The 27,804-nt window shown below is 44.0% G+C and overlaps 1 protein-coding gene across 10 annotated transcripts in view; it reads left to right on the forward strand.

Moving 5' to 3' along the window:
- The window catches only part of LOC139381973 (E3 ubiquitin-protein ligase MARCHF8-like), a 156,954-nt gene that overhangs the window by 90,007 nt on the left and 39,143 nt on the right, over positions 1-27,804 (forward strand). The window contains exon 1 of one of the 10 annotated variants that reach the window (XM_071125866.1): positions 12,604-12,915. The exons of 8 other annotated variants lie outside the window; for them this stretch is intronic. In XM_071125866.1, coding sequence (XP_070981967.1) covers positions 12,892-12,915 — 24 coding nt within the window. In that variant the 5' untranslated portion in view covers positions 12,604-12,891. Of the gene's footprint in view, positions 1-12,603; positions 12,916-27,804 lie in introns of those variants that run through there. One more of the 10 variants, XM_071125865.1, reaches the window with a different exon arrangement.

Here is a 27,804-nt window from a genome sequence, read left to right on the forward strand (position 1 = left end):
TGTTTGTACACCAGTGGAACCAACGTTCTGCTGGTTTTCTTTTCTACCTGGAAGTCTACAATGAATCAATTAATGTTACCAATGGTTCAACATGAACTGATCACTGATCACTCAGTCCCTGATCAGAAGGGACAATAACGTTGTAAAATTTGTCGCTTGAAATATACATTTTTCACAATGTGAAATAATTCAAGAGACCATATGAACATGAAGGCCAATTTACTCTCATGCATGTGTAATATGTGTCAGATTCTAATCAAACCTATTAATTAGGGAATAATTTGTCTCTCTCCTCATTGACAACAATACAATCAAATCATAGTCTAGCCTGCTTAATTGACTTTGGGCACGTAACAGGAAGTTATTTTATGTTGTGTCTCTTGGTTTTTAAACCTCTCTGGTATGATGACGAATGAGGCATCAGGTAAACATAATAGCAGTATTATCCTGTCAGTCACAGAGACCTGTCAGTATAATGAAAGGCTATAATTAGCACAGTGAACCGCATGTCACAGTAATCTCATGTTATGCTGCTATTTGCCTCCCCACTCTTATCAAACTCATTAGTCAATGGACCTGCACTCAAGTCAGCCTAATATCACAGTCCGCTTAGCATTTGGTGGATGCCTACACAACCATGAGCATGCACACGGACACATACGCAAGCACGCATAGACGAACAGTCACGCACTCAATCACGCACACACATGCATACACAACGCTATAATTAATGAGTATTTATAAAGGCAATTCCACTGTCCTGAGATTAAAATGTGTAACTTAAAATGTATGCCAAACAAAGTATACAACTCTATGCACAAGGACTACTTTTAACAATTTATACTGAACATTTTACAAAAACAGAACTGTGCAGATGCAAAGTTTGGTAACAGAATTTCTGTAAAATCTCCCTGTTTTTTGTGACCACGTTTTTCCAAAACTCTGTTAAATATCTGCTCTGAATTATGATTCAAACAATGTCTGCAGAAAGAATGTGATGTCAGCTTTGACATGACACCTTGAGTTTGAATTTTTTTTATTTGGTTATTGAATTACAGTAACTGAAGTAGATTTACACCCTGTAACAGATTTGCGGTCAAGGAATTTTATCATGGGTTTCGATCTGTGGAACTTTTGAGGATCTGAGGACCCATGCCAAATCTTTTCAGTCTCCTGAGGGGGAATAGATTTTGACGTGCCCTCTTCACGACTGTCTTGGTGTGCTTGGACCATGTTAGTTTGTTGGTGATGTGGACACCAAGGAGCTTGAAGCTCTCAACCTGCTCCACTCTAGCCCGGTTGATGAGAATGGGGGTGTGCTCGGTCCTCTTTTTCCTGTAGTCCACAATCATCTCCTTTGTCTTGATCACGTTGAGGGAGAGGTTGTTGTCCTGGCACCACACGGCCAGGTCTCTGACCTCTTCCCTATAGGCTGTCTTGACGTCGTCTTTGATCAGGCCTACCACTGTTGTGTCATCTGCAAATGTAATGATGGTGTTGCAGTCGTGCCTGGCCATGCAGTCATGAGTGAACAGGGAGTACAGGAGGGGACTGAGCACGGACCCCTGAGGGGTGCATGTGTTGAGGATCAGCGTGGCGGATGTGCTGTTTACCTACCCTCACCACCTGGGGGTGGCCCATCAGGAAGTCCAGGATCCAGTTGCAGAGGGAGGCATTTAGTCCCAGGGTCCTTAGCTTATTGATGAGCTTTGAGTGTAGTATGGTGTTGAACACTGTGCTGTAGTCAATGAATAGCATTCTCACATAGGTGTTCCTTTTGTCCAGGTGGAAAAGGGCAGTGTGGAGTGCAATAGAGATTGCATCATCTGTGGATTTTTTAGGGCAGTATGCACATTGGAGTGGGTCTAGGTTTTCTGGGACAATGGTGTTGATGTGAGCCATGACCAGCTTTTCGAGCACTTCATGGCTACAGAAGTGAGTGCTACGGTTCGGTGGTCATTTAGGCAGGTTACCTTAGTGTTCTTGGGCACAGGGACTATGGTGGTCTGCTTGCTTGAAACATGTTGGTATTACAGACTAAGACCGGGAGAGGTTGAAAATGTCACTGAAGACACTTGCCAGTTGGTCAGCGCATGCTCGCAGTATACGTCCTGGTAATCTGTCTGGCCCTGCGGCCTTGTGAACGTTGACCTGTTTAACGGTCTTTCTCACATCGTCTGCGGAGCCTGATCACACAGTCTTCCGGAATACCTGGTGCTCTCATGCATGTTTTAGTGTTATTTGCCTCGAAGCGAGCATATAATTAGTTCTTCTGGTAGGCTCATGTCACTAGGCAGCTCTCGGCTGTGCTTCCCTGTAGTCTGTAATGGTTTGCAAGCCCTGTCACATCCGACGAGCATCAGAGCCAGTGTAGTGCGATTCGATCTTAGTCCTGTATTGACTCTTTGCCTGATTGATGGTTCGTTTGTAGGCATAGCCGGATTTCTTATAAGCTTCCGGGTTAGAGTCCTCTCCTTGAAAGCGGCATCTCTAGCCTTTAGCTCAGTGCTGATGTTGCCTGTAATCCATGGCTTCTGGTTGGGGTATGTACGTACGGTCACTGTGGGGACGACGTCATCGATGCACTTATTGATGAAGCCAATGACTGATGTGGTGTACTCCCCAATGCCATCGGAGGAATCCCTGAACATATTCCCGTCTTTGCTAGCAAAACTGTCCTGTAGCTTATATCTGCTTCAATAAAAAAGTGGTCAGATGAGAAAAATAGTACAGACTGACAGAGGGCCAATCTGATAAAACTGTATATGATTGTCAGCAATGCCCAGAGAGCACTGTAGTCGTGTGTTTTATGGGCTGTTGTGCTGTTTCAGTTAATCTCTCTCTGGCGTGATGACTGCTGGTCAAAGTCCATGAGCAGAGCAGTAAGGGCCTTTTAGGGCTGGGTTTACCCGCCCAAAGCCGATTAGCAGTGTTGCTCAGTGAAAGTGAAAGCACTTCTTAGCTCTTTGTCCTTTGACCTGGCCCTGACCCCTGGAACACACACAGTACACACACATACCCACGCACGTGCACACAACAGGAGGTTGGTGGCACCTTAACCTCTCTAGGGTACGTGGGATGCTATAGCGTCCCATCTGGCCAACATCCAGTGAGATTGCAGAGCGCCAAATTCAAATACAGAAATGCTCATTATAAAAATTCAGAAAACAAAACATATTTTACATAGGTTTAAAGATGAACTTCTTGTTAAACCAACCACAGTGTCATATTTATAAAATGCTTTTCGGCGAAAGCATACCTAGTCCAGAACATAGCCCAGTTGACAAATTATTACAAACAGTAACCAGCCAAGCAGAAGCATTACAAAACTCAGAAATAGAGATCAAATTAATCCCTTACCTTTGATGATCTTCATATGGTGGCAATCAGAAGACATTAATTTACTCAATAAATGTTCCTTTTGTTTGATGAAGTCTTTATATCCAAAAACCTCTGTTTTGTTAGCTTGTTTTCTTCAGTAATCCACAGGCTCAAATGCAGTCAAAACAATCAGACAAAAAAAATCCAAATTGTATCCGTAAAGTTCATAGAAACATGTCAAACAATGTTTATATTCAATTCTCAGGTAGTTTTTTAGCCTAAATGATCTATAATATTTCAACCGGACAATAATGTCGTCAATAACGTAAACAAGAAATGCACTTGCGCATGAAAAAGCTCTGCGACACGGTAGGGTCCACTCGTTCAGACTGGCCTTACTTCCTCATTTATAAGAATACAAGCCTGAAACTATTTCTAAAGACTGTTGACATCTAATGGAAAGCATAGGAACTGCAAATGGCATCCTAAGTCAATAGATACTGTAATGGCATTGAATAGAAAACTACAAAACCAAAATAAAACTACTTCCTGATTGGATTTTTTCTCAGGTTTTCGCCTGCTAAGTCAGTTCTGTTATACTCACAGACACTATTTTAACAGTTTTGGAAACTTTAGAGGGTTGTCTATCCAAATCTACCAGTTATATGCATATCATATTTTCTGGGCCCGAGTAGCAGGCTGTTTAATTTGGGCATGCTTTTCATCCAAAATTCCGAATGCTGCCCCCTACCCTAGAGAAGTTAACTGTGGAGGACGGGCTCATAGTAATGGTTGGAATGGAATCAATGGAATGGTATCGAACTCTTCAAACACCTGGTTTTCCATGTGTTTGATACCATTCCAATAACTCCATTCCAGCCATTATATTTATTGAACCTTTATTTAACTAGGCAAGTCAGTTAAGAAAAAACTATTATTTACATTGACGGCCTACCATAAGGCAAAAAGCATTTTGGTAGGACAAAACAGACATCACGACAAGAGAGCCACCACAACACCACACTACACATAGCCTTGTGGTTAGAACGTTGGGCCAGTAACCGAAAGGTTGCTAGATCAAATCCCCGAGCTGACAAGGTGAAAATATGTCGTTCTGCCCCTGAGCAAGGCAGTTAACCCACTGTTCCCTCGGGGCCGAATACGTGGATGTCAATTAAGGCAGCCCCCGCACCTTTCTGATTCAGAGTGGTTGGGTTAAATGCGGAAGACACATTTCAGTTGAATACATTGTTGGACAACTGACTAGGTATCCCCCCTTTCTCTTACATAAAGATAAACCTTAGACAGCAACACAACATGGCAACAGCACAACATGGTAGCAGACAAAAACATGGTACAAACGTTATTCGGCACAGACAGCAGCACAAAGTGCAAGAATGTAGAGACAACAAAATATCACGTGAAGTGTCAGGAAGAGTGTCCAAGATTGAGTCTTTGAATGAAGAGATTTTTTTTTAGGGTTTTTATGCAGCTCATTCCAGTCCCTAGCTGCAGCAAACTGAAAAGAGTGACCCAGTGATGTGTGTGCTTTGGTGACCTGTAACAAACTGACTGGCAGAACGGGTGTTGTATGTGGAGGATAAGGGCTGCAGTAGGTATCTCAGATAGGGGGAGTGAAGACTAAGCTGTCCTTCACTCAGCAGCCTCTTGTGGTACTCACACACTACAGCTGTGGCCTGACCTATTCTGATTGGCTCATGGTTAAGCTCCCTGTGAGTCTCCCGAGACGTGGGAGATTTTCTCTGACTGTGTGTGTGTGTGCGTGTGCGTGCGCGTGGCGTGCATGCTAAACATAGACACACTCTATGTCCTAAGCTAGCCTAAATGTGAACATAGAAACACAGTCATGCCTGCTGGTTGATGCCAAATTGACCATGTCATGTGGAACGTGTGTTGTGTAAAGCTGTCGCCACGAAGGCTGGTGACATGGATGCCGCTGTACTCAACTCTGATTGGCTATTGTTTTTTGTTTGTTAGCTCTACCACCCTCAGTTGATTGATTTAATGTCATGACAAAGCCTGCAGTTTTTTCGTCTTCTGTTTCTTCAGTCAGGAGTTAGCCAAGAATCAAATCAGACAGACAGCCTGGTGTCCACCAGCAACTGATCATCAACTTGATACAATAATAATATATACCTGTATACAAAAATAAGATAATGCTGTATTTATACGATAAAACAGACAGACTTTTATAGTATATTGCCAAAAAACTGATTTAGCCTCTCAGCCCCTCTAAATATCTGGGAGTATGAGAATGTTTTCTCTCATATCTCTCATCATAGTCTTTTCCACTCAATAGATATCAGTGTGTAGCACTTCTCCTCTTCTCTCCTCCTCTTTCTTTCCCCCTCTCTTCTCCTCTTTCTCTCCCCTTCTCACCCATTCTCACCCCTTCTCTCTCTCCTTTTCTTGTTCCGTCTGTACCTATCTCCTTCTTTCTCCCTCCATCCCTACCTCTCTCCCTCTAATATCATTTATATTTGTTATTGATTTTTTTAACTCTGCATTGTTGGAAAAGGACCCTTGAGTAAGCATTTCAAGTCTACACTTGTCGTTTATGAAGCATGTGACAAATATAATTAGATTTGTTCTCTCTAACATCTTTACAGTTCAACTCAGTGTGGTGCTAAATTAATTGCATCCATGTGTAAACAGTAACACTAATATAATTGACACCCATTGGGGCTCTAGATCTAAATTTGCTCTTGGATCCAGCTGTGAAGATGTCTCTAATAAATTAACCTCTGTCAACTGAACTCCCTCTGACTTCAAATCAAATTTTATTTGTCACATGCGCTGAAAATTCTAACACAAGGAATAAAATAACATTTATCATGTTTAGATTAAATGATATTAAATATATTCACGTGTCACCAAATAATTGATTAAAACACACTGTTTTGCAATGATGGTCTACAGTAGCCTCAGCAGCACACTGTAGGGTAGCACTATGGTGTAGACGGAAGGAAGACTTTTCTTCATCTTCCTCCTCGTTTCCGTCCTCCTCTGGGTACATTGACTTCAGTACAAAACCTAGGAGGCTCATGGTTCTCACCCCCTTCCATAGACTTAAAGAGTAATCATGACAACTTCCGGAGGACGTCTTCCAACCTATCCGAGCTCTTGCAGCATGAACTGACATGTTGTCCACCCAATCAATATCATGCTATGTGTTGCTGCCATGCTATGTTGTTGTATTCGGTCTCTCTTTATGTAGTGTTGTCTCTCTTGTCGTGATGTGTGTTTTATCCTATATTTTAATTTTATTTTGAATCCCAGCCCCCGTCCCCGCAGGAGGACTTTTGCCTTTGGTAGGCTGTCATTGTAAATAAGAATTTGTTCTTAACGGTCTTGCCTAGTTAAATAAATCTTAAATATATATTTTTTAAGAATCAGATAATTAATCTAGTACTGAAAGCATAATCTACAGCTAGCTAGCATTGTAGTGCATAAAATGTGGTGGGTAGTTGACTCAGAGTGAGAGAGGCAATAGTTGAACAGTTTTCAACAAATTAATTTCTTCCAAAATGCAGGGAGTGAGTGAAGGAGGGAGGGAGATTTTGTTGTATTTTTTTCTCATTTAGCTAGCTAATGCAGCTAGCTAGTTTAGCCTACTCAACAACCCGGCTCAAACAGAGAATGATGCTATGTTAACTGGCTATGGCTATGCAACACTGAAAATCTTCCAAGTCAAATTAGTGTTTGGTTTTATGAAGCTAGATGCAGGTTAGAGTGTGCAAGGCGGTATTGAATGTGTCAATGTCTGTCACCTTGATTACTCAAATTTCTCTTGACCTGTGCACCTATATTTAAAACTTTTGTTCATATGCTAGGTCAAATCAAATCAAATCAAATCAAATTTTATTTGTCACATACACATGGTTAGCAGATGTTAATGCGAGTGTAGCGAAATGCTTGTGCTTCTAGTCCCGACAATGCAGTAATAACAAGTAATCTAACTAACAATTCCAAAACTACTGTCTTGTACACAGTGTAAGGGGATAAAGAATATGTACATAAGGATATATGAATGAGTGATGGTACAGAGCAGCATAGGCAAGATACAGTAGATGGTATCGGGTACAGTATGTACAAATGAGATGAGTATGTAAACAAAGTGGCATAGTATAGTATAAAGTGGCTAGTGATACATGTATTACATAAGGATACCGTCGATGATATAGAGTACAGTATATACGTATGCGTATGAGATGAATAATGTAGGGTAAGTAACATTTATATAAGGTAGCATTGTTTAAAGTGGCTAGTGATATATTTACATCATTTCCCATCAATTCCCATTATTAAAGTGGCTGGAGTTGAGTCAGTGTCAGTGTGTTGGCAGCAGCCACTCAGTGTTAGTGGTGGCTGTTTAACAGTCTGATGGCCTTGAGATAGAAGCTGTTTTTCAGTCTCTCGGTCCCAGCTTTGATGCACCTGTACTGACCTCGCCTTCTGGATGATAGCGGGGTGAACAGGCAGTGGCTCGGGTGGTTGATGTCCTTGATGATCTTTATGGCCTTCCTGTGACATCGGGTGGTGTAGGTGTCCTGGAGGGCAGGTAGTTTGCCCCCGGTGATGCGTTGTGCAGACCTCACTACCCTCTGGAGAGCCTTACGGTTGAGGGCGGTGCAGTTGCCATACCAGGCGGTGATACAGCCCGCCAGGATGCTCTCGATTGTGCATCTGTAGAAGTTTGTGAGTGCTTTTGGTGACAAGCCGAATTTCTTCAGCCTCCTGAGGTTGAAGAGGCGCTGCTGCGCCTTCTTCACGATGCTGTCTGTGTGAGTGGACCAATTCAGTTTGTCTGTGATGTGTATGCCGAGGAACTTAAAACTTGCTACCCTCTCCACTACTGTTCCATTGATGTGGATAGGGGGGTGTTCCCTCTGCTGTTTCCTGAAGTCCACAATCATCTCCTTAGTTTTGTTGACGTTGAGTGTGAGGTTGTTTTCCTGACACCACACTCCGAGGGCCCTCACCTCCTCCCTGTAGGCCGTCTCATCGTTGTTGGTAATCAAGCCTACCACTGTTGTGTCGTCCGCAAACTTGATGATTGGGTTGGAGGCGTGCGTGGCCACGCAGTCGTGGGTGAACAGGGAGTACAGGAGAGGGCTCAGAACGCAACCTTGTGGGGCCCCAGTGTTGAGGATCAGCGGGGAGGAGATGTTGTTGCCTACCCTCACCACCTGGGGGCGGCCCGTCAGGAAGTCCAGTACCCAGTTGCACAGGGCGGGGTCGAGACCCAGGGTCTCGAGCTTGATGACGAGCTTGGAGGGTACTATGGTGTTGAATGCCGAGCTGTAGTCGATGAACAGCATTCTCACATAGGTATTCCTCTTGTCCAGATGGGTTAGGGCAGTGTGCAGTGTGGTTGAGATTGCATCGTCTGTGGACCTATTTGGGCGGTAAGCAAATTGGAGTGGGTCTAGGGTGTCAGGTAGGGTGGAGGTGATATGGTCCTTGACTAGTCTCTCAAAGCACTTCATGATGACGGATGTGAGTGCTACGGGGCGGTAGGTTGTAGCATCTTCATGATGGGTATAGTGAAAATGTTTGTATCATGTATCCATCTATCTTCAGAGCTCGTGCTGCTAGGCGACCTAAACTGGAACATGCTTAACACCCCAGCCATCCTACAATCTAAGCTTGATGCCCTAAATCTCACACAATTTATCAATGAACCTACCAGGTACCTCCCCAAAGCCTTAAACACGGGCACCCTCATAGATATCATCCTAACCAACTTGCCCTCTAAATACACATCTCAGCGATCACTGCCTCATTGCCATCCGTAATGGGTCAGCGGTCAAACGACCTCCACTCATCACTGTCAAAAGCTCCCTGAAACACTTCAGCAAGCAGGCCTTTCTAATCGACCTGGCCGGGGTATCCTGGAAGGATATTGATCTCATCCCGTCAGTAGAGGATGCCTGGTTATTTTTTTTTTAAATGCCTTCCTAACCATCTTAAATAAGCATGCCCCATTCAAGAAATGTAGAACCAGGAACAGATATAGCCCTTGGTTCTCCCCAGACCTGACTGCACTTAACCAACACAAAAACATCCTATGGCGTTCTGCATTAGCATCGAACAGCCCCCGTGATATGCAGCTGTTCAGGGAAGCTAGAAACCATTATACACAGGCAGTTAGAAAAGCCAAGGCTAGCTTTTTCAAGCAGAAATTTGCTTCCTGCAACACTAACACAAAAAAGTTCTGGGACACTGTAAAGTCCATGGAGAATAAGAACACCTCCTCCCAGCTGCCCACTGCACTGAAGATAGGAAACACTGTCACCACTGATAAATCCACTATAATTGAGAATTTCAATAAGCATTTTTCTACGGCTGGCCATGCTTTCCACCTGGCTACTCCTACCCCGGTCAACAGCACTGCACCCCCCACAGCAACTCGCCCAAGCTTTCCCCATTTCTCCTTCTCCCAAATCCAGTCAGCTGATGTTCTGAAAGAGCTGCAAAATCTGGACCCCTACAAATCAGCCGGGCTAGACAATCTGGTCCCTTTCTTTCTAAAATGATCTGCCGAAATTGTTGCCACCCCTATTACTAGCCTGTTCAACCTCTCTTTCGTATCGTCTGAGATTCCCAAAGATTGGAAAGCAGCTGCGGTCATCTCCCTCTTCAAAGGGGGGGACACTCTTGACCCAAACTGCTACAGACCTATATCTATCCTACCCTGCCTTTCTAAGGTCTTCGAAAGCCAAGTCAACAAACAGATTACCGACCATTTCGAATCTCACCATACCTTCTCTGCTATGCAATCTGGTTTCAGAGCTGGTCATGGGTGCACCTCAGCCACGCTCAACGTCCTAAACGATATCTTAACCGCCATCGATAAGAAACATTACTGTGCAGCCGTATTCATTGATCTGGCCAAGGCTTTCGACTCTGTCAATCACCACATCCTCATCGGCAGACTCGACAGCCTTGGTTTCTCAAATGATTGCCTTGCCTGGTTCACCAACTACTTATCTGATAGAGTTCAGTGTGTCAAATCGGAGGGTCTGCTGTCCGGACCTCTGGCAGTCTCTATGGGGGTTCAATTCTTGGACCGACTCTCTTCTCTGTATACATCAATGATATCGCTCTTGCTGCTGGTGAGTCTCTGATCCACCTCTATGCAGACGACACCATTCTGTATACTTCTGGCCCTTCTTTGGACACTGTGTTAACAACCCTCCAGACAAGCTTCAATGCCATACAACTCTCCTTCCGTGGCCTCCAATTGCTCTTAAATACAAGTAAAACTAAATGCATGCTCTTCAACCGATCGCTGCCTGCACCTGCCTGCCTGTCCAACGGCTCTGACTTAGAATACGTGGAGAACTACAAATACCTAGGTGTCTGGTTAGACTGTAAACTCTCCTTCCAGACCCACATCAAACATCTCCAATCCAAAGTTAAATCTAGAATTGGCTTCCTATTTCGCAACAAAGCATCCTTCACTCATGCTGCCAAACATACCCTTGTAAAACTGACCATCCTTCAATCCTCGACTTCGGCGATGTCATTTACAAAATAGCCTCCAATACCCTACTCAACAAATTGGATGCAGTCTATCACAGTGCAATCCGTTTTGTCACCAAAACCCCATATACTACCCACCATTGCGACCTGTACGCTCTCGTTGGCTGGCCCTCGCTTCATACTCGTCGCCAAACCCACTGGCTCCATGTCATCTACAAGACCCTGCTAGGTAAAGTCCCCCCTTATCTCAGCTCGCTAGTCACCATAGCATCACCCACCTGTAGCACGCGCTCCAGCAGGTATATCTCTCTGGTCACCCCCAAAACCAATTCTTTCTTTGGCCGCCTCTCCTTCCAGTTCTCTGCTGCCAATGACTGGAACGAACTACAAAAACAAAAACACTGGAAACACTTATCTCCCTCACTAGCTTTAAGCACCAACTGTCAGAGCAGCTCACAGATTACTGCACCTGTACATAGCCCACCTATAATTTAGCCCAAGCAACTACCTCTTTCCCTACTGTATTTATTTTATTTTTTTTATTTATTTTTGCTCAATTGCACCCCATTATTTTTATTTCTACTTTTGCACATTCTTCCACTGCAAATCTACCATTCCAGTGTTTTACTTGCTATATTGTATTTACTTTGCCACCATGGCCTTTTTTTGCATTTACCTCACTTCTGTCTCTCACCTAATTTGCTCACATCGTATATAGACTTGTTTATACTGTATTATTGAATATATGTTTGTTTTACTCCATGTGTAACTCTGTGTCGTTGTATGTGTCGAACTACTTTGCTTTATCTTGGCCAGGTCGCAATTGTAAATGAGATGAATGGAATACTTATTTTCCACCATGATTTGTAAATAAATTCATTAAAAATCCTACAATGTAAATTTCTGGATTTCTTTTCTCATTTTGTCTGTCATGAAGTGTACCTATGATAAATTACAGGCCTCTCTCATCTTTTTAAGTGGGAGAACTTGCACAATTGGTGGCTGACTAAATACTTTTTTGCCCCACTGTATAGTCTTGTGAGTGTGCGTAGAGTTCGTGCAAAATTGGTTAGATAGACTTGTCTCTCTCCCCGCTGATGATTGGAAGGGCCAGGAAGTAAGGTCATCTCTGATTGGTGGAGGGAGGTGAACCTGTGTTTTCTCATCTAAATGGGACAAGCCTTCACCTGAGGCTCTTTGTTTGTTTGTTTGTGTGTGTGTGTGTGTGTGTGTGTGTGTGTGTGTGTGTGTGTATCAATCGAGCTTGTAGCCAAGCGACAGGCTGAGTGAGGTTAGGGGTAGGCACTGGTTAAGCTGAGTGAGCAGAGGGAATATTTAACATTTTATTTAACTAGGCAAGTCGGTTAAGAACAAATTCTTATTTACAATGACAGCCTACACCGGACGACGCTGGGCCAATTGTGCACCGCCCTATGGGACTCCCAATCACGGCCGGTTGTGATACAGCCTGGAATAGATACAGGGTGTCTGTAGTGACACCTCTAGCACTGAGATGCAGTGCCTTAGACCGCTGCTCCCCTTATTGGGATCAGCTGGAGGAAGTGTTTTTTTGGGCCAATCAGATTGCTGCCCTGCCGGGTTGGCTCTGTGTGTGTGTGTGTGTGTGTGTGTGTGTGTGTGTGTGTGTGTGTGTGTGTGTGTGTGTGTGCGCGTGTGTGCGTGCGTGCGTGTGTGTGTGTGTGTGTGCAGTAGCTGGGAGAGGGCAAGCCCAGACAAGTATAGCAGCAGCAGCTCAGAGCCTCTCTCTCTGTGAGAGGCAAATATAGGACAGCCTTTCAGTATCTCTCCCTCCCTCTATCCCGCCTTCTCTCTATCTCTCTATTACTGCTCTGTCTGTCTTTGTCTAGGGGTGTGTTATTGGAGCTGCCATCGCCAGGGAGACAGCTGGGTGACACTGCTGCGCTTCCATTTCTGTATTAACTAACGGTTGTCCCGTCTCCCTCGGAGAGGATTTACACAGGGGCATGTAACCCCCCCAGGACTCTTTGTCTATGTGGTGTGTCTCTGAGGGCGTGTGTAGGGCTCAAGGATCTAGCAGCCATGAATACCTGTTGGAAGATGAAGGTATGACGGGCTCTTTCTCATTGGTGTTGTTGATACTGACTGCAGATAGTTTTGTATTGTCTTAGTGGACATCCTTTAGCGTTCTTGTGTTTTTATTTATGTGTTTTTAAACGCAGTAAGAGAAACCACCGACGTGTGTGTGTGTGCAAGTGGGAGAAGCAATGTGTTAAAGATGAAATCTGCAGAAGGTGAAACAACACAACTGTTCACTGCAGCACATTTGTTATTGTTTTAGTTTTGTTGATGAAATGGAGGAGAGGAGCATCCAGCATAGTAAAAATAAAATGATCTCAGTATATACTCTGCTGTTCTATCGCACGTTACCCAACAATGATGTCCAAGGGGGAAAAACTGTGTTTGTTGTTTGAAGTAACTTCTTCATTGTAATATTGCAAACAGACGTGGCGGTTTCACCATGTACGGATTCCAGCATTAAGAGCAGTTTCCTTTCTGTGGTTGTTATGGGGAGGCCTGCTGTCGCCTGGTTTTTGGGAGCACCTCTTAAGAGCAGTTTCCTTTCTGTGGTTGTTATGGTGAGGCCTGGTGTCTCCGTGGTTATTGGGAGCACCTCTTAAGAGCAGTTTCCTTTCTATGGTTGTTATGGTGAGGCCTGGTGTCTCCGTGGTTATTGGGAGCACCTCTTAAGAGCATTTTCCTTTCTGTGGTTGTTATGGTGAGGCATGCTGTCTCAGTGGTTATTGGGAGCACCTCTTAAGAGCAGTTTCCTTTCTCTGGTTGTTATGGTGAGGCCTGGTGTCTCCGTGGTTATTGGGAGCACCTCTTAAGAGGCGGCTAGATAAAGTACTGGTGGTGCGTGCGTGTGTGTGTGTTCATCGTCACTTCTGTCTCTGCAGAGTTGCCCCCTTTTACATTTTTTATTTAACCAGGTAGACCAGTTGAGAACAAGTTCACATTTACAACTGCAACCTGGCCAAGATAAAGCATAGCAGTGCGATAAAAACAACACAGAGTTACACATAAACAAACGTACAGTCAATAAAAGAAAAGAAAAATAGAGAGATCTATGTACATTGTGTGCAAATGTAGAAGAGTAGGGAGGTAGGCAATAAATAGGCCATAGAGGCTAAACTAATTACAATTTAGCATTAATACTGCAGTGATATATGTGCAGATGATGATGTGCAAGTAGAGATACTGGGGTGCAAAAGAGCAAGAGGGTAAGTAATAATATGGGGGTGAGGTAGTCGGGTTTGCTATTTACAGATTGGCTGTGTAGTGGTACAGTGATCGGGTAAGCTCCTCTGACAGCTGATGCTTAAAGTTAGAGAGGGAGATCTAAGACTCCAGCTTCAGAGATTTTTGCAATTCGTTCCAGTCATTGGCAGCAGAGAACTGGAAGGAGAGGCGGCCAAAGGAAGTGTTGGCTTTGGGGATGACCAGTGCAATATACAGTGCCTTGCGAAAGTATTCGGCCCCCTTGAACTTTGCGACCTTTTGCCACATTTCAGGCTTCAAACATAAAGATATAAAACTGTATTTTTTGTGAAGAATCAACAACAAGTGGGACACAATCATGAAGTGGAACGACATTTATTGGATATTTCAAACTTTTTTAACAATTCAAAAACTGAAAAATTGGGCGTGCAAAATTATTCAGCCCCTTTACTTTCAGTGCAGCAAACTCTCTCCAGAAGTTCAGTGAGGATCTCTGAATGATCCAATGTTGACCTAAATGACTAATGATGATAAATACAATCCACCTGTGTGTAATCAAGTCTACGTATAAATGCACCTGCACTGTGATAGTCTCACAGGTCCGTTAAAAGCGCAGAGAGCATCATGAAGAACAAGGAACACACCAGGCAGGTCCGAGATACTGTTGTGAAGAAGTTTAAAGCCGGATTTGGATACAAAAAGATTTCCCAAGCTTTAAACATCCCAAGGAGCACTGTGCAAGCGATAATATTGAAATGGAAGGAGTATCAGACCACTGCAAATCTACCAAGACCTGGCCGTCCCTCTAAACTTTCAGCTCATACAAGGAGAAGACTGATCAGAGATGCAGCCAAGAGGCCCATGATCACTCTGGATGAACTGCAGAGATCTACAGCTGAGGTGGGAGACTCTGTCCATATGTTACGCACGCCTCTATGAAGAGGGAACGCAACCCCCTGCTACAACTAAACTCTCTGTGAAGCGAAAGCGGTATGGACTGTAGGTGCGAGTAAGAATGACAACAGGCAGAATGTGGTACCGTTTTACCGTTTTTTTTACCATTTTTTTTAGGACTGTACACGGTAATATGGGGAAAAGGGGCTGGACGGAACCAAAGCAAAGAAAGTAAATCTCAAAGCCCCCCCCCTCTCCTATCTTACCTGCCTACCCACTACTTACCTAATTTAGCACCACCTGGTGCCCTAACCAAAATACAGGGGGTGGTCCGCCCAGGTCTTACCTAGTGTGCCTAGACAGTGAATATACTACGGGTATATGTATGCCCGCGGGCCTCTTGCCTAAGCACTCCCAAGGTGCCTTCCCCTTCTCCCCTGGGAACAAATGAAACAGAATATTACACAATTTTACAAACAAACTAAGAAACAAAGGACATCAACTAAGCTCTACCTGAGCAACAAACTCAGAACATACCCACTCTCAGCAATGAACTCCCAGCAAAATCAACCTCTAGCAAAAACTCTCTATCACAAACAATCGCTCAGCAATGACCTCCCAGCAAATCTCCAGCAAAATCTCTCTCAGCAATCCCTACCTCCAAAATCTCTCTCCTGAACAGAACACTGGCTTTTATATAGCTTCAGAATGAATGTGTAATTGGAGACAGCTGTGTCTTGACGAGGGGGCGGGGTCAGCTCTCCAATTAGCCCTGGAGTCGACCAATCAGCTGCTTGAGGGATTTCAGGAAGCCATTTCCTGAAATAAAACACATGCAAATACACAAACTACAACACAAACTGGGGAACGTAACACGCCCACCACAAAAATTATAACAAAAATTATAACAAAAAATTATAACAAAAGCCATCGCTTCCCCAGTTAGTAAACCCGTGATAGAGCGTCAGCAACCACATTCGCTGAGCCCTTCACATAAGCGATCTGTACATTATATCTGACCTGGTTTTCGGCAATGGACCTACACAATCAACTATCACAAACGGTTCCCCCACCACAGGAATCGGGCAGAGTGGCGCTCGTGGAACTGTTTGATTCACTTTCTCAGTGAGTTGACATATGTGACATGTTTTACAAAATTGGACCACGTCAGACTTCAAGCCTGGCCAGAAGAAATTATGAAGGACCCGGTTATAAGTCTTTGTGATCCCCAAGTGTCCAGACCACGCCTGGTCATGGGCGAGTGAAAGCACCTGCTGTCGGAACGGTGTAGGAACAACCACTTGACACACTTCACTCCAGTCATTAATGGTGTCTTGAGATGCCCATTTACGCATCAAAACTCCTGCTTCCATAAAGTAGGCGGTCTCTCTAGTTTTAGCTTCCTCAATGGAAATTACCAAAGCAAAACACTTGCGAAGACTGGTGTCTTCTTTTTGACATTCAATCACATTCTCAGGGGTGACAGACAAAAGAATGTCATGTAATTGGGGCACAATTTCGTTTTCCCCTGCCTTAGTTTTTACGGGGGTAAAAACTGTCGGCATTGCAGAAGGCATACTTGGTGCATTGTCTTCTACCTCAACATTCTCAAAAATAGAACTAGCCAAATCCACCACATCTCCTAGCTTGCGAGATTGTGCCCTCGTTAACACACAAGCAGGAAAAACATGTGGAAATGCTTGAACCAATTTCTCATCTGTAGTTCTGATTTCTGGATCGTCTACTACCTCTAACACAGGAATGACATTACCACCAGCAATATCATTCCCTAGTAGCAATGTGACTCCTTTTACTGGCAGTGTAGATACTACACCAACACGGAAACGTCCTGATACCAAGTCTGACACTAAGTGGACCCAGTGTAATGGTACAGGCACGGTTTTTGTCTCTATCCCCTGTAATATGACATGTGAGCCACAATACGTTTCAGGAGACCAGGGTAAAGCATCAGTAATGATTACTGACTGCGCCGCCCCAGTGTCTCGTAGGATTTGGATAGGCTTTTGATCAGCTTGTTCTCCTGTTAAGGAAACATAACCGGCAGAGATAAACGGAGCATAGACAGGATCCGGTTTCTCAAATGCTGAATCAACAACTCGATCCAATGGACGAGCCAAAGACTTGACTAAACCCAAACTTTTCATTTTTGGGGACGGTGACTGGGACTGTTTCGGTTTATTTTTCAAAACTGGGCAGTCCGCAATCACGTGACCCTTTTGGTGACAATAAAAGCATTCACGGATTTCATGAAAAGGCTTAGGGTTGTCAGAGGAAAAGCGACCTGAACGAGGAACTGATGACGTAATCGTCCGGCCTTCAAAACGTGGTGCACCAAAGACAGTCTTGTGTGTCAAAGCATACTCATCTGCCAACACTGCTGCTTGGGCCAATGTCACCACCTTCTGTTCATTTAAATGACCTACTATTCTATCTGGGAGGTTGCCTTTAAAGTCCTCCAACAGCATCAACTCCTTAATATCAGCAAAGGTGTTAGCTTTGCTGGCTGAACACCAGCGACTAAACAGAGACTCTTTGTCCCTAGCAAATTCAACAAATGTACGGTGAGAGAGTTTCTTGTGGTTCCGGAAGCGCTGTCTATAAGCTTCAGGCACCAACTCATAAGCCTGCAACACGGTAGTTTTAACTGTATCGTAGTGTAAACTGTCTTCCAGGGAGAGCGCAGCTACTACTTCCTGGGCTTTCCCAGACAATTTACATTGTAACAGGAGCGGCCAAACCTCGAGTGGCCAATGCAGCGCAGCGGCCACACGCTCAAACGCAGAGAAATAAGAATCAACTTCCGACTCTCGGAATGGAGGGACTAAAGCTATGTTTTTACTCACATCGAAGTGGGTTTGATGATGAGCAGCTTGTAGAGTCGCACTGGAGCGAGCGTATAGCTCCAGTTGTCGGATCCTCACCTCCTTGTCAGCTTCTATTTTCCTAATTTCAAGTTCAAAATTCATCTGTCTTTCTTTATCTTTTTGCTCCATTTCTAACCGAGCCAGCCTCACCTTCAGCCTAGCAGTTCCATCTGAACGACCCGAAGCAGAAGATAAAGGATCGAATCGGGGCAATGTAAAAGGGGTACGAGGAACCCCTTCCTCCGCCTTGTCCTCCGACTTGGCATCAGAAGGTCTACCCGTCTCCTCTCCTTGCAATGAGAGAATCCGTTCTCTCACTAAACCCTCCCTGACTAGCACCAAAAGCTCAGCCTTTAGGGCTTTCTCAGGGACAACAAATCCATAATGGTCAGCTATAGCTATAAGGTCTACTTTACGAAACCTCACCAAACAATCAATAGAGGGCGCTTCAAAAAACTTAGAGATGGCTGATGCAGCCATCTTATACAATGCAGTCTCCTGAACACACTAACTAAACAAGTCATCCAAACTCACAACCTACCATCACACCTCAATCACTAACCACAGAGAGCTCAGAGCAGGGTTTAATGGAAAAATCCTGGATGAGCCCCCATTATGTTACGCACGCCTCTATGAAGAGGGAACGCAACCCCCTGCTACAACTAAACTCTCTGTGAAGCAAAAGAGGTATGGACTGTAGGTGCGAGTAAGAATGACAACAGGCAGAATGTGGTACCGTTTTACAAGGACTTTATTCCTGTACACGGTAATATGGGGAAAAGGGGCTGGACGGAACCAAAGCAAAGAAAGTAAATCTCAAAGCCCCCCCCTCTCCTATCTTACCTGCCTACCCACTACTTACCTAATTTAGCACCACCTGGTGCCCTAACCAAAATACAGGGGGTGGTCCGCCCAGGTCTTACCTAGTGTGCCTAGACAGTGAATATACTACGGGTATATGTATGCCCGCGGGCCTCTTGCCTAAGCACTCCCAAGGTGCCTTCCCCTTCTCCCCTGGGAACAAATGAAACAGAATATTACACAATTTTACAAACAAACTAAGAAACAAAGGACATCAACTAAGCTCTACCTGAGCAACAAACTCAGAACATACCCACTCTCAGCAATGAACTCCCAGCAAAATCAACCTCTAGCAAAAACTCTCTATCACAAACAATCGCTCAGCAATGACCTCCCAGCAAATCTCCAGCAAAATCTCTCTCAGCAATCCCTACCTCCAAAATCTCTCTCCTGAACAGAACACTGGCTTTTATATAGCTTCAGAATGAATGTGTAATTGGAGACAGCTGTGTCTTGACGAGGGGGCGGGGTCGGCTCTCCAATTAGCCCTGGAGTCGACCAATCAGCTGCTTGAGGGATTTCAGAAAGCCATTTCCTGAAATAAAACACATGCAAATACACAAACTACAACACAAACTGGGGAACGTAACACCATAGGACAACAATCATTCGTATATTGCACAAATCTGGCCTTTATGGAAGAGTGGCAAGAAGAAAGCCATTTCTTAAAGATATCCATAAAAAGTGTAGTTTAAAGTTTGCCACAAGCCACCTGGGAGACACACCAAACATGTGGAAGAAGGTGCTCTGGTCAGATGAAACCAAAATTGAACTTTTTGGCAACAATGCAAAACGTTATGTTTGGCGTAAAAGCAACACAGCTCATCACCCTGAACACACCATCCCCACTGTCAAACATGGTGGTGGCAGCATCATGGTTTGGGCCTGCTTTTCTTCAGCAGGGACAGGGAAGATGGTTAAAATTGATGGGAAGATGGATGGAGCCAAATACCGGACCATTCTGGAAGAAAACCTGATGGAGTCTGCAAAAGACCTGAGACTGGGACAGAGATTTGTCTTCCAACAAGACAATGATCCAAAACATAAAGCAAAATCTACAATGGAATGGTTCAAAAATAAACATATCCAGGTGTTAGAATGGCCAAGTCAAAGTCCAGACCTGAATCCAATCGAGAATCTGTGGAAAGAACTGAAAACTGCTGTTCACAAATGCTCTCCATCCAACCTCACTGAGCTCGAGCTGTTTTGCAAGGAGGAATGGGAAAAAATGTCAGTCTCTCGATGTGCAAAACTGATAGAGACATACCCCAAGCGACTTACAGCTGTAATCGCAGCAAAAGGTGGTGCTACAAAGTATTAACTTAAGGGGGCTGAATAATTTTGCACGCCCAATTTTTCAGTTTTTGATTTGTTAAAAAAGTTTGAAATATCCAATAAATGTCGTTCCACTTCATGATCGTGTCCCACTTGTTGTTGATTCTTCACAAAAAAATACAGTTTTATATCTTTATGTTTGAAGCCTGAAATGTGGCAAAAGGTCGCAAAGTTCAAGGGGGCCGAATACTTTCGCAAGGCACTGTACCTGCTGGAGCGCGTGCTGCGGGTGGGTGTTGCTTTGGTGACCAGTGAGCTGAGATAAGGCGGGGCTATACCTAGCAAAGACTTATAGATGACCTGGAGCCAGTGGGTTTAGCGACAGATATGTAGTGAGGACCAGCCAACGAGAGCATAGAGGTCACAGTGGTGGGTAGTATATGGGGCTTTGGTGATAAAACGGATGGCACTGTGATAGACTACACCCAGTTTGCTGAGTAGAGTTTTGGTGGCTATTTTGTAAATGACATCGCCGAAGTCAAGGATCGGTAGGATCGAGGATATGTTTGACGGCATGAGTGAATGAGGCTTTGTTGCAAAATAAGAAGACAATTCTAGATTTAATTTTGGATTGGAGATGCTTAATGTGAGTCTGGAAGGAGAGTTTACAGTCTAACCAAACACCTAGGTGTTTGTAGTTGTACACATATTCTAGGTCAGAACCGTCCAGGGTAGTGATGCTAGGCAGGCGGGAGGGTGCGGGCAGCAATCGGTTGAAGAGCATGCATTTAGTCTTACTAGCATTTAAAAGCAGTTGGAGGCCATGGAAGGAGTGTTGTATGGCGTTGAAGCTCGTTTGGAGGTTTGTTAGCATAGTGTCCAAAGAAGGGCCAGATGTATACAGTGGTGTCGTCTGCGTAGAGGTGGATCAGAGAATCACCAGCAGCAAGAGCAACATCGTTGATATATACTGAGAAAAGAGTCGGTACGAGAATTTAACCCTGTGGCACCCCCATAAAGACTGCCAGAGGTCCGGACAACAGGCCCTCCGATTTGACACACTGAACTCTATCAGAGAAGTAGTTGGGTAACCAGGCGAGGCAGACATTTGAGAAGCCAAGGCTATTGAGTCTACCGATAAGAATGCGGTGATTGACAGAGTCGAAAGCCTTGGCCAGGTCGATGAAGACGACTGCACAGTACTGTCTTTTATCGATGGCGGTTATGATATAATTTAGGACAGTGGTTCTTAACCTGGCTTGGCCATCATTGGCTGCAGGTGATCACGCTACATTGCTTGGCCTATCTGTGCTGCAGGGAATTTGGTGCTTGTGACTGTCGTGATGGTACGTCTTGTGATTTCTTTCTTAATATTTTAATCCCTTCATACTTACTATGTCGAGCAAAAAAAGAAAGTGGTCGGACGAATATGTACAATATGGATTCACATGTATAACGGAACGTGATGGGAGTCAGTGTCCTAACTGCATGATTTGCAATGCCAAGTTGAGCAATTCTAGTCTAGCACCGGCAAAACTAAGAGAACACTTCCTTAAGCTGCATGGAGATGGAAAATACAAGAACACAACGCTCGCTGAATTCAAGGTGAAGAGAGCCAGATTCGATGAAAAGGCTACTCTGCCTGTTCTCGGGTTTGTACCAATCAGCAAACCGATCCTCACAGCATCGTACGAAGTTGCTTACCTGAGCGCAAAGCAGGGCAAACCACACACCATTGGTGAAACACTCATAAAACCAGCTGTGTTGAAGATGGCAAATATCATGCTGGGAAAAGAGGCTGAAGTTAAGTTATCCCAAATTCCTCTTTCAAATGGACACCATCAGCGACAGAATAGAGGACATGAGCTAAGACATCTTGGCTCAAGTAGTTGCAGATCTGATTTCAAGCCCGGCAAAATTCAGCCTTCAACTCGATGAGACCACAGACGTTTCCAATCTAAGCCAGCTTGCTGTATTCGTGCGCTATGTGAAGACGACGTGATAAAGGAAGATTTTTCATTTTGTAAGCCTCTTACAAATACAACTAAGGCAGCCGATGTGAAGAAACTTGTGGATGACTTCTTCAAAGACAACAATCTTTCGTGGGATATGGTTTCTGCAATTTGTTCGGACGGAGCTCCAGTCATGCTGGGAAGAAAGTCTGGTTTTGGTGCGCTAGTGAAAGCCGATGCACCACACATCCTTGTTACTCATTGTATTCTGCACAGGCATGCGTTGGCAACAAAAACCTTGCCTCCAAAACTGGCAGAAGTATTAAAAATTGTAGTGGAATGCGTGAACTATGTGCGAACTAGTGCTCTGAGGCACCGCATCTTCAGTGAGCTGTGTAAAGAAATGGGCTCTGAATTCAAGGTACTTCTCTACCATTCTAACGTTCGGTGGTTATCCCGGGGAACAGGTGTTGAATCGTGTTTTTGCCGTGCGTGTGGAATTAGCCCTGTTTTTGCAAGAGCACCAACATTGTCATGCAGATTGCTTCAAAAATTCTGAGTTCATTCTCATTTTAGCATACATGGCTGATATCTTTGCAGCTCTCAATCATCTCAATCAAAAGATGCAGGGCAGTGGAGTCAACATCATCGAAGCGGAGGAAAACCTGAAGGCTTTTCATAAAATGCGACCGTTATGGAAACAACGAACAGAGAACGATAACTTCACAAACTTCCCCCTGCTGGACGACTGTGTAAGTAAGATCGAAGATGTATCTGGAATCGGAGACATTTCTGTACCTGCGGAACTGAAGCAAGCAATTGCCACGCACTTAGATGAGCTTGCAAAGTCTCTCGACGGATACTTCCCTACAAGAGAGTCATATCCAGCATGGGTGAGACAGCCGTTCACATTTAGTGTTGAGACAACAGATGTCAATGATGAATACCTCAATGAAATAATTTAAATTCAGCAGAGCCAGGTTCAACAGGAACTCTTCAGAACAACAACGCTTTCAACGTTTTGGTGTCAACAAATGGTAACGTACCCTGTTATTGCTAAGAAAGCTTTGGAGATTTTCATACCGTTTGTTACAACATATATTTGCGAGCAATCCTTTTCGAGGATGCTGGACATAAACACGAAGAAAAGGAACAGACTTTGTTGCGAAAATGACATGAGAGTGGCACTTGCCAAGGTGAAGCCGCACATTTCTGAACTGGTCTCTGAAAGGCAACAGCAGAAGTCACACTGATTTGCAGTAAATATTCATTATTATGTTTTTGTTTTTGTGTGAAAATCATGTTTTGATGATTTTGTTCTTTGAACACAGTGATGTTGATACACGGTTCATTTTGTGCACCAGTAAAACATATACTTCATAGATATATTATCCCAAATTCCTCTTTCATATTTCTGTTTGAAAAAGCTAGCCTTAGCTTTCCTAACTGACTGAGTGTATTAGTTCCTGAACCAAGGGCTATATCTGTTCTTAGTTTTTTTTTAAATGTAATGGGGCATGCTTATTTAAGAGCAACCAGGCATCCTCTACTGACGGGATGAGGTTAATATCCTTCCAGGATACCTGGGCCAGGTCGGTTAGAAAGGCCTGCTCGCTGAAGTGTTTTAGGGAGCGTTTGACAGTGATGAGTGGTGTTCGTTTGACTGCGGACCCTTTACACATGCAGGCAGTGATCGCTGAAATCCTGGTTGAAGACAGCAGAGGTGTATTTAGGGTTAGGGTTAGTTGGTCAGGATGGGGAAGTCGGTCGGGATGATATCTAAGAGGGTGCCCATGGTTACGGATTTAGGGTTGTACCTGGTAGGTTCCTTGATCATTTGTGTGAGATTGAGGGCATCTAGCAGACTTCTTGGTATATCCATTTTCTATATGTGTTTGTGTGTTTATTGGGGATGTGGGGTACATGCACGTGTATTGGGGGGGGGGGGTCGTGCATGTGTGTGAGTGCATGTGAGGGGAGCATCTGCCACCATCACAGTATGAAAGGATGATCCAATTTCCCACCTCTCTCTCTCTTTCTCCGCCACTCTAAACCAGTAAATCCATATAGCAGATCAGACCCGCTGGTGGGCCAGAGCCAAGTCTCTCCTGGATAACGACTAGGGCTGTGCTGTGAAATGAATGGAAGGGAATTAAAATAAATGTAAATTTTCTGATTTGGATCTCGGCACTTGTAGTTTGAGAGCCAGGGTTACTCTCCTATGCATTGACTTCTGAATGAGACTCTATCTTACTCCTAAATGAGTGTAGAACTGACTGAAAGGGTGACAGACGTTACAAGAGGAGGAATGTAGAGAAAGCGGGACAGAGAAATTGTGTGTGTGTGCGTGTGCGTGTGTGTTTGGTTCAGCAGACTATGGTCTGGTAGGTGAACTCAATAACACCACATGGTGTTTCTCTACTCCCAGATCCACGTTGTCTCTCATTGACTCTTTCCCTCTCTCGTTATCAATTCAATTCAAAGTAAGGGGTTTTATTGGCATGGGAAACATATGTTAACATTGCCAAAACAAGTGAAATAGATAATAAACAATAAAAAATTAACAGTAAACATTACACTCACAAAAGTTCCAAAAGAATAAAGACATGTCGAGTGTCATATTATGTCTATATACAGTGTTGTAATGATGTGCAAATAGTTAAAGTACAAAAGGGGAAATAAATAAACATAAAGTTGTATTTACAATGGTGTTTGTTCTTCACTGGTTGCCCTATTCTTCTGGCAACAGGTCTCTTCTGATGCTCTGGTTATGTTTCCTTTATTACCCACTCTGGAGTGTGACTTGCTGTAAGTAGCGGTCACGTAGACACACACACTGCTGTTCAGGAATATACCCTCGGTAGGCTAATAGATAGACAGGTGCAAATCATACAATTTCCCTGTCTGATTTTGGACCCAAACATCCCTAAAAACACACACACACACACTCGCTCGCTCGCTCGCACTCACTCACTCACTCACTCACGCACGCACGCACGCACGCTCGCTCGATCGATCGATCAGGGAGGTTTTCCAACTTTTGATTTGGTGCATCAGTCAATGATGTGATCTGCTACGCTGTGGATTTGGAGGAGAATCACTCATATGGCTCCCCGATTGATTGATTGATTGATTGATTGATTGATTGATCGATCAATCAATCAATCAATCAATCGGGGAGCAATATGAGTGATTCTCCTCCAAATCCACAGCGTAGCAGATCACATCATTGACTGATGCACCAAATGACAGAGCTTTGTGTAAATCTCTAAGCAGGATGGAGGAGAGGAGAAGAAAGAGCTTCGTAGTCACATGTCAGTACGGGAGCTTAAAACCTGTTGGGGAGAGAGGGAACAGGGAATTTGAATGGATTTGGCAGTCAATCCCTGTCTTCCAAATGGACTCCTCCATGTTCCTGGTTGTGCAGGACACACTGTATCTCTGTTTGATATCGCCTTCAGACATCCGTTTGAAGACGCTGATCATGCCCACACACAGAGAGGCTTTCTTTCAGTTTGTGTTGTTGAGATGAACAAATAACAAGTGTTTTGTGACATTATACACCTACGGTGCCTTCAGAAAGTACCTATTCCACATTTTGTTGTGTTACAGCCTGAATTCAAAATGGATTAAACAGATTTTCTTTCTCACCCATCTACACACAAAACCCCATAATTACAACATTTAAGATTTTTTTTGTTGCAAAAAAACTAAATGAAATACAGAAATATCTCATTTACAAAAGTATTCACACCCAAAGTCAATACTTTGTAGAAGCACCTTTGGCCAGCGATTACAACGGTGAGTCTTTCTGGGTAAGTCTCTAAGAGCTTTCCACACCTGGATTGTGCAACATTTGCCCATTATTCTTTTCAAAATTCTTCAAGCTCTGACAAATGTGTTGGCGATCATTGCTAGACAACCATTTTCAGGTTTTGCCATAGATTTCAAGTAGGTTTAAGTGAAAACTGTAACTCGGCCACTCAGGAACATTCACTGTCTTCTTGGTAAGCAGCTCCAGTGTAGATTTGGCCTTGTGATTTAGGTTATTTTCCTGTTGAAATGTGAATTCATCTCCAAGTGTCTTGTGGAATGCAGACTGAACCAGCTCCATTAAGTTTTTTTATCCAGAAAAACTCACCAGTCTTTAACGATTACAAGCATACCCATAACATGATGCAGCCAGAACTATGCTTGAAAATATGTAGAGAGGTACTCAGTAATGTGTTGTATTGGATTTGCCCCAAACATAACACTTATTCTGTACAGGCTTCCTTCTTTTCACTCTTCAATTTGGTTAGTATTGTGAAGTAACTACAATGTTGTTGATCCATCCTCAGTTTTCTCCTGTCACAGCCATTCAACTCTGTAACTGTTTTTAAGTCACCATTTGCCAATCCCTGAGCGGTTTTCTTCTTCTCTGGCAACTGAGTTAGGAAGAGAGCCTGTATCTTTGTAGTTACTGGGTGTATTGATATATCATCCAAAGTGTAATTAATAACTTCACCATGCTCAAAGGGAGCATGATATTTTACATTTTTACCCATCTACAATAAGCCAAGCCTTTGCAAGCCGTTGGAAAACCTCCCTGATCTATGTGGTTGAGTCTGAGTTTGAAATTCACTGTTTGGCAGAGGGGGCTTACAGATAATGGTAAGTGTTGGGTACAGAGATGAGGTAGTCATTCATAAATCAAACACTAAAAATTAAACACTATTATTGCATATTATTTTCTGACTTGTTAAGCTCATTTTTACTCCTGAACTCATTTAGGCTTGCCATATCGAAGAGTTTGAATATTTATTGACTCAAAAAAAAGAAAACATAATTCCACTTTGACGTTATGGGGTATTGTGTGTAGGCCAGTGACAAAACATTGAAATGTAATCCTTTCTAAATTCAGGCTGTAAACACAACAACATGTGGAAAAAGTCAAGGGGTGTGAATACTTTCTCAAGGCACTCTAGAAAGTACAGTGTTTTGTTAGTGTTTGCCCAGTCCTGTTTTGTTAGTGTTTGCCATTAACAATCAAGGGCTGTGCTCTGCTCTACTGTGATCTCTGCTGTTCTGAACTCGCCTTTCTCTGTGTGTGTGTGTGTGTGTGTGTGTGTGTGTGTGTGTGTGTGTGTGTGTGTGTGTGTGTGTGTGTGTGTGTGTCTGTGTGTGTGTGTGTGTGTGTGTGTGTGTGTGTGTGTCTGTGTGTGTTACATCACAGGGGAGCTGTGGGCCCAGCCAGTCAACACAGTTAATTATGGTGAACTGGACTGAAGTAATTATCTGTTCTTTCAAGCTCTGCTCTGCTTCCCAAATGGCACCCTATTCCCATAAGGCTCTGGTCTAAAGTATTGAACAATAGGGCCTCCCGAGTGGCGCAGCGGTCTAAGGCACAGCATCGCAGTGCTAGCTGTGTTACTACAGATCCTGGTTCGATACCGGGCTGTGTTGCAGCCGGCCGTGACCGGGAGACCCATGAGGCGACGCACAATTGGCCCAGCGTCGTCCGAGTTAGTGGAGGGTTTGTCCGGCCGGAATGTCCTTGTCTGACACGGTCGCTAGGTGTACAGTGTTTCCTCCAACACAATGGTGCGGCTGGCTTCCGGGTTATGCGAGCATTGTGTCAAGAAGCAATGCTGCTTGGCGGAGTTGTGTTTTGAAGGACACATGGCTCTCGACCTTCGCCTCTCCCGAGTCCGTACAGGAGTTGCAGCGATGGGACAAGACTGTAACTACCAATTGGATATGACGAAATTGGGGAGAAAAAGGGGTAAAAGTATCGCACTATAAAGGAAAGGGTGCTGTTTGGAATCCACCTCTGGACTCGAACATAAATAATGACTCAAGTGATT

This window comes from Oncorhynchus clarkii, chromosome 23, assembly GCF_045791955.1.
Source record: "Oncorhynchus clarkii lewisi isolate Uvic-CL-2024 chromosome 23, UVic_Ocla_1.0, whole genome shotgun sequence".
NCBI classification, from domain to species: Eukaryota; Metazoa; Chordata; class Actinopteri; order Salmoniformes; family Salmonidae; genus Oncorhynchus; species Oncorhynchus clarkii.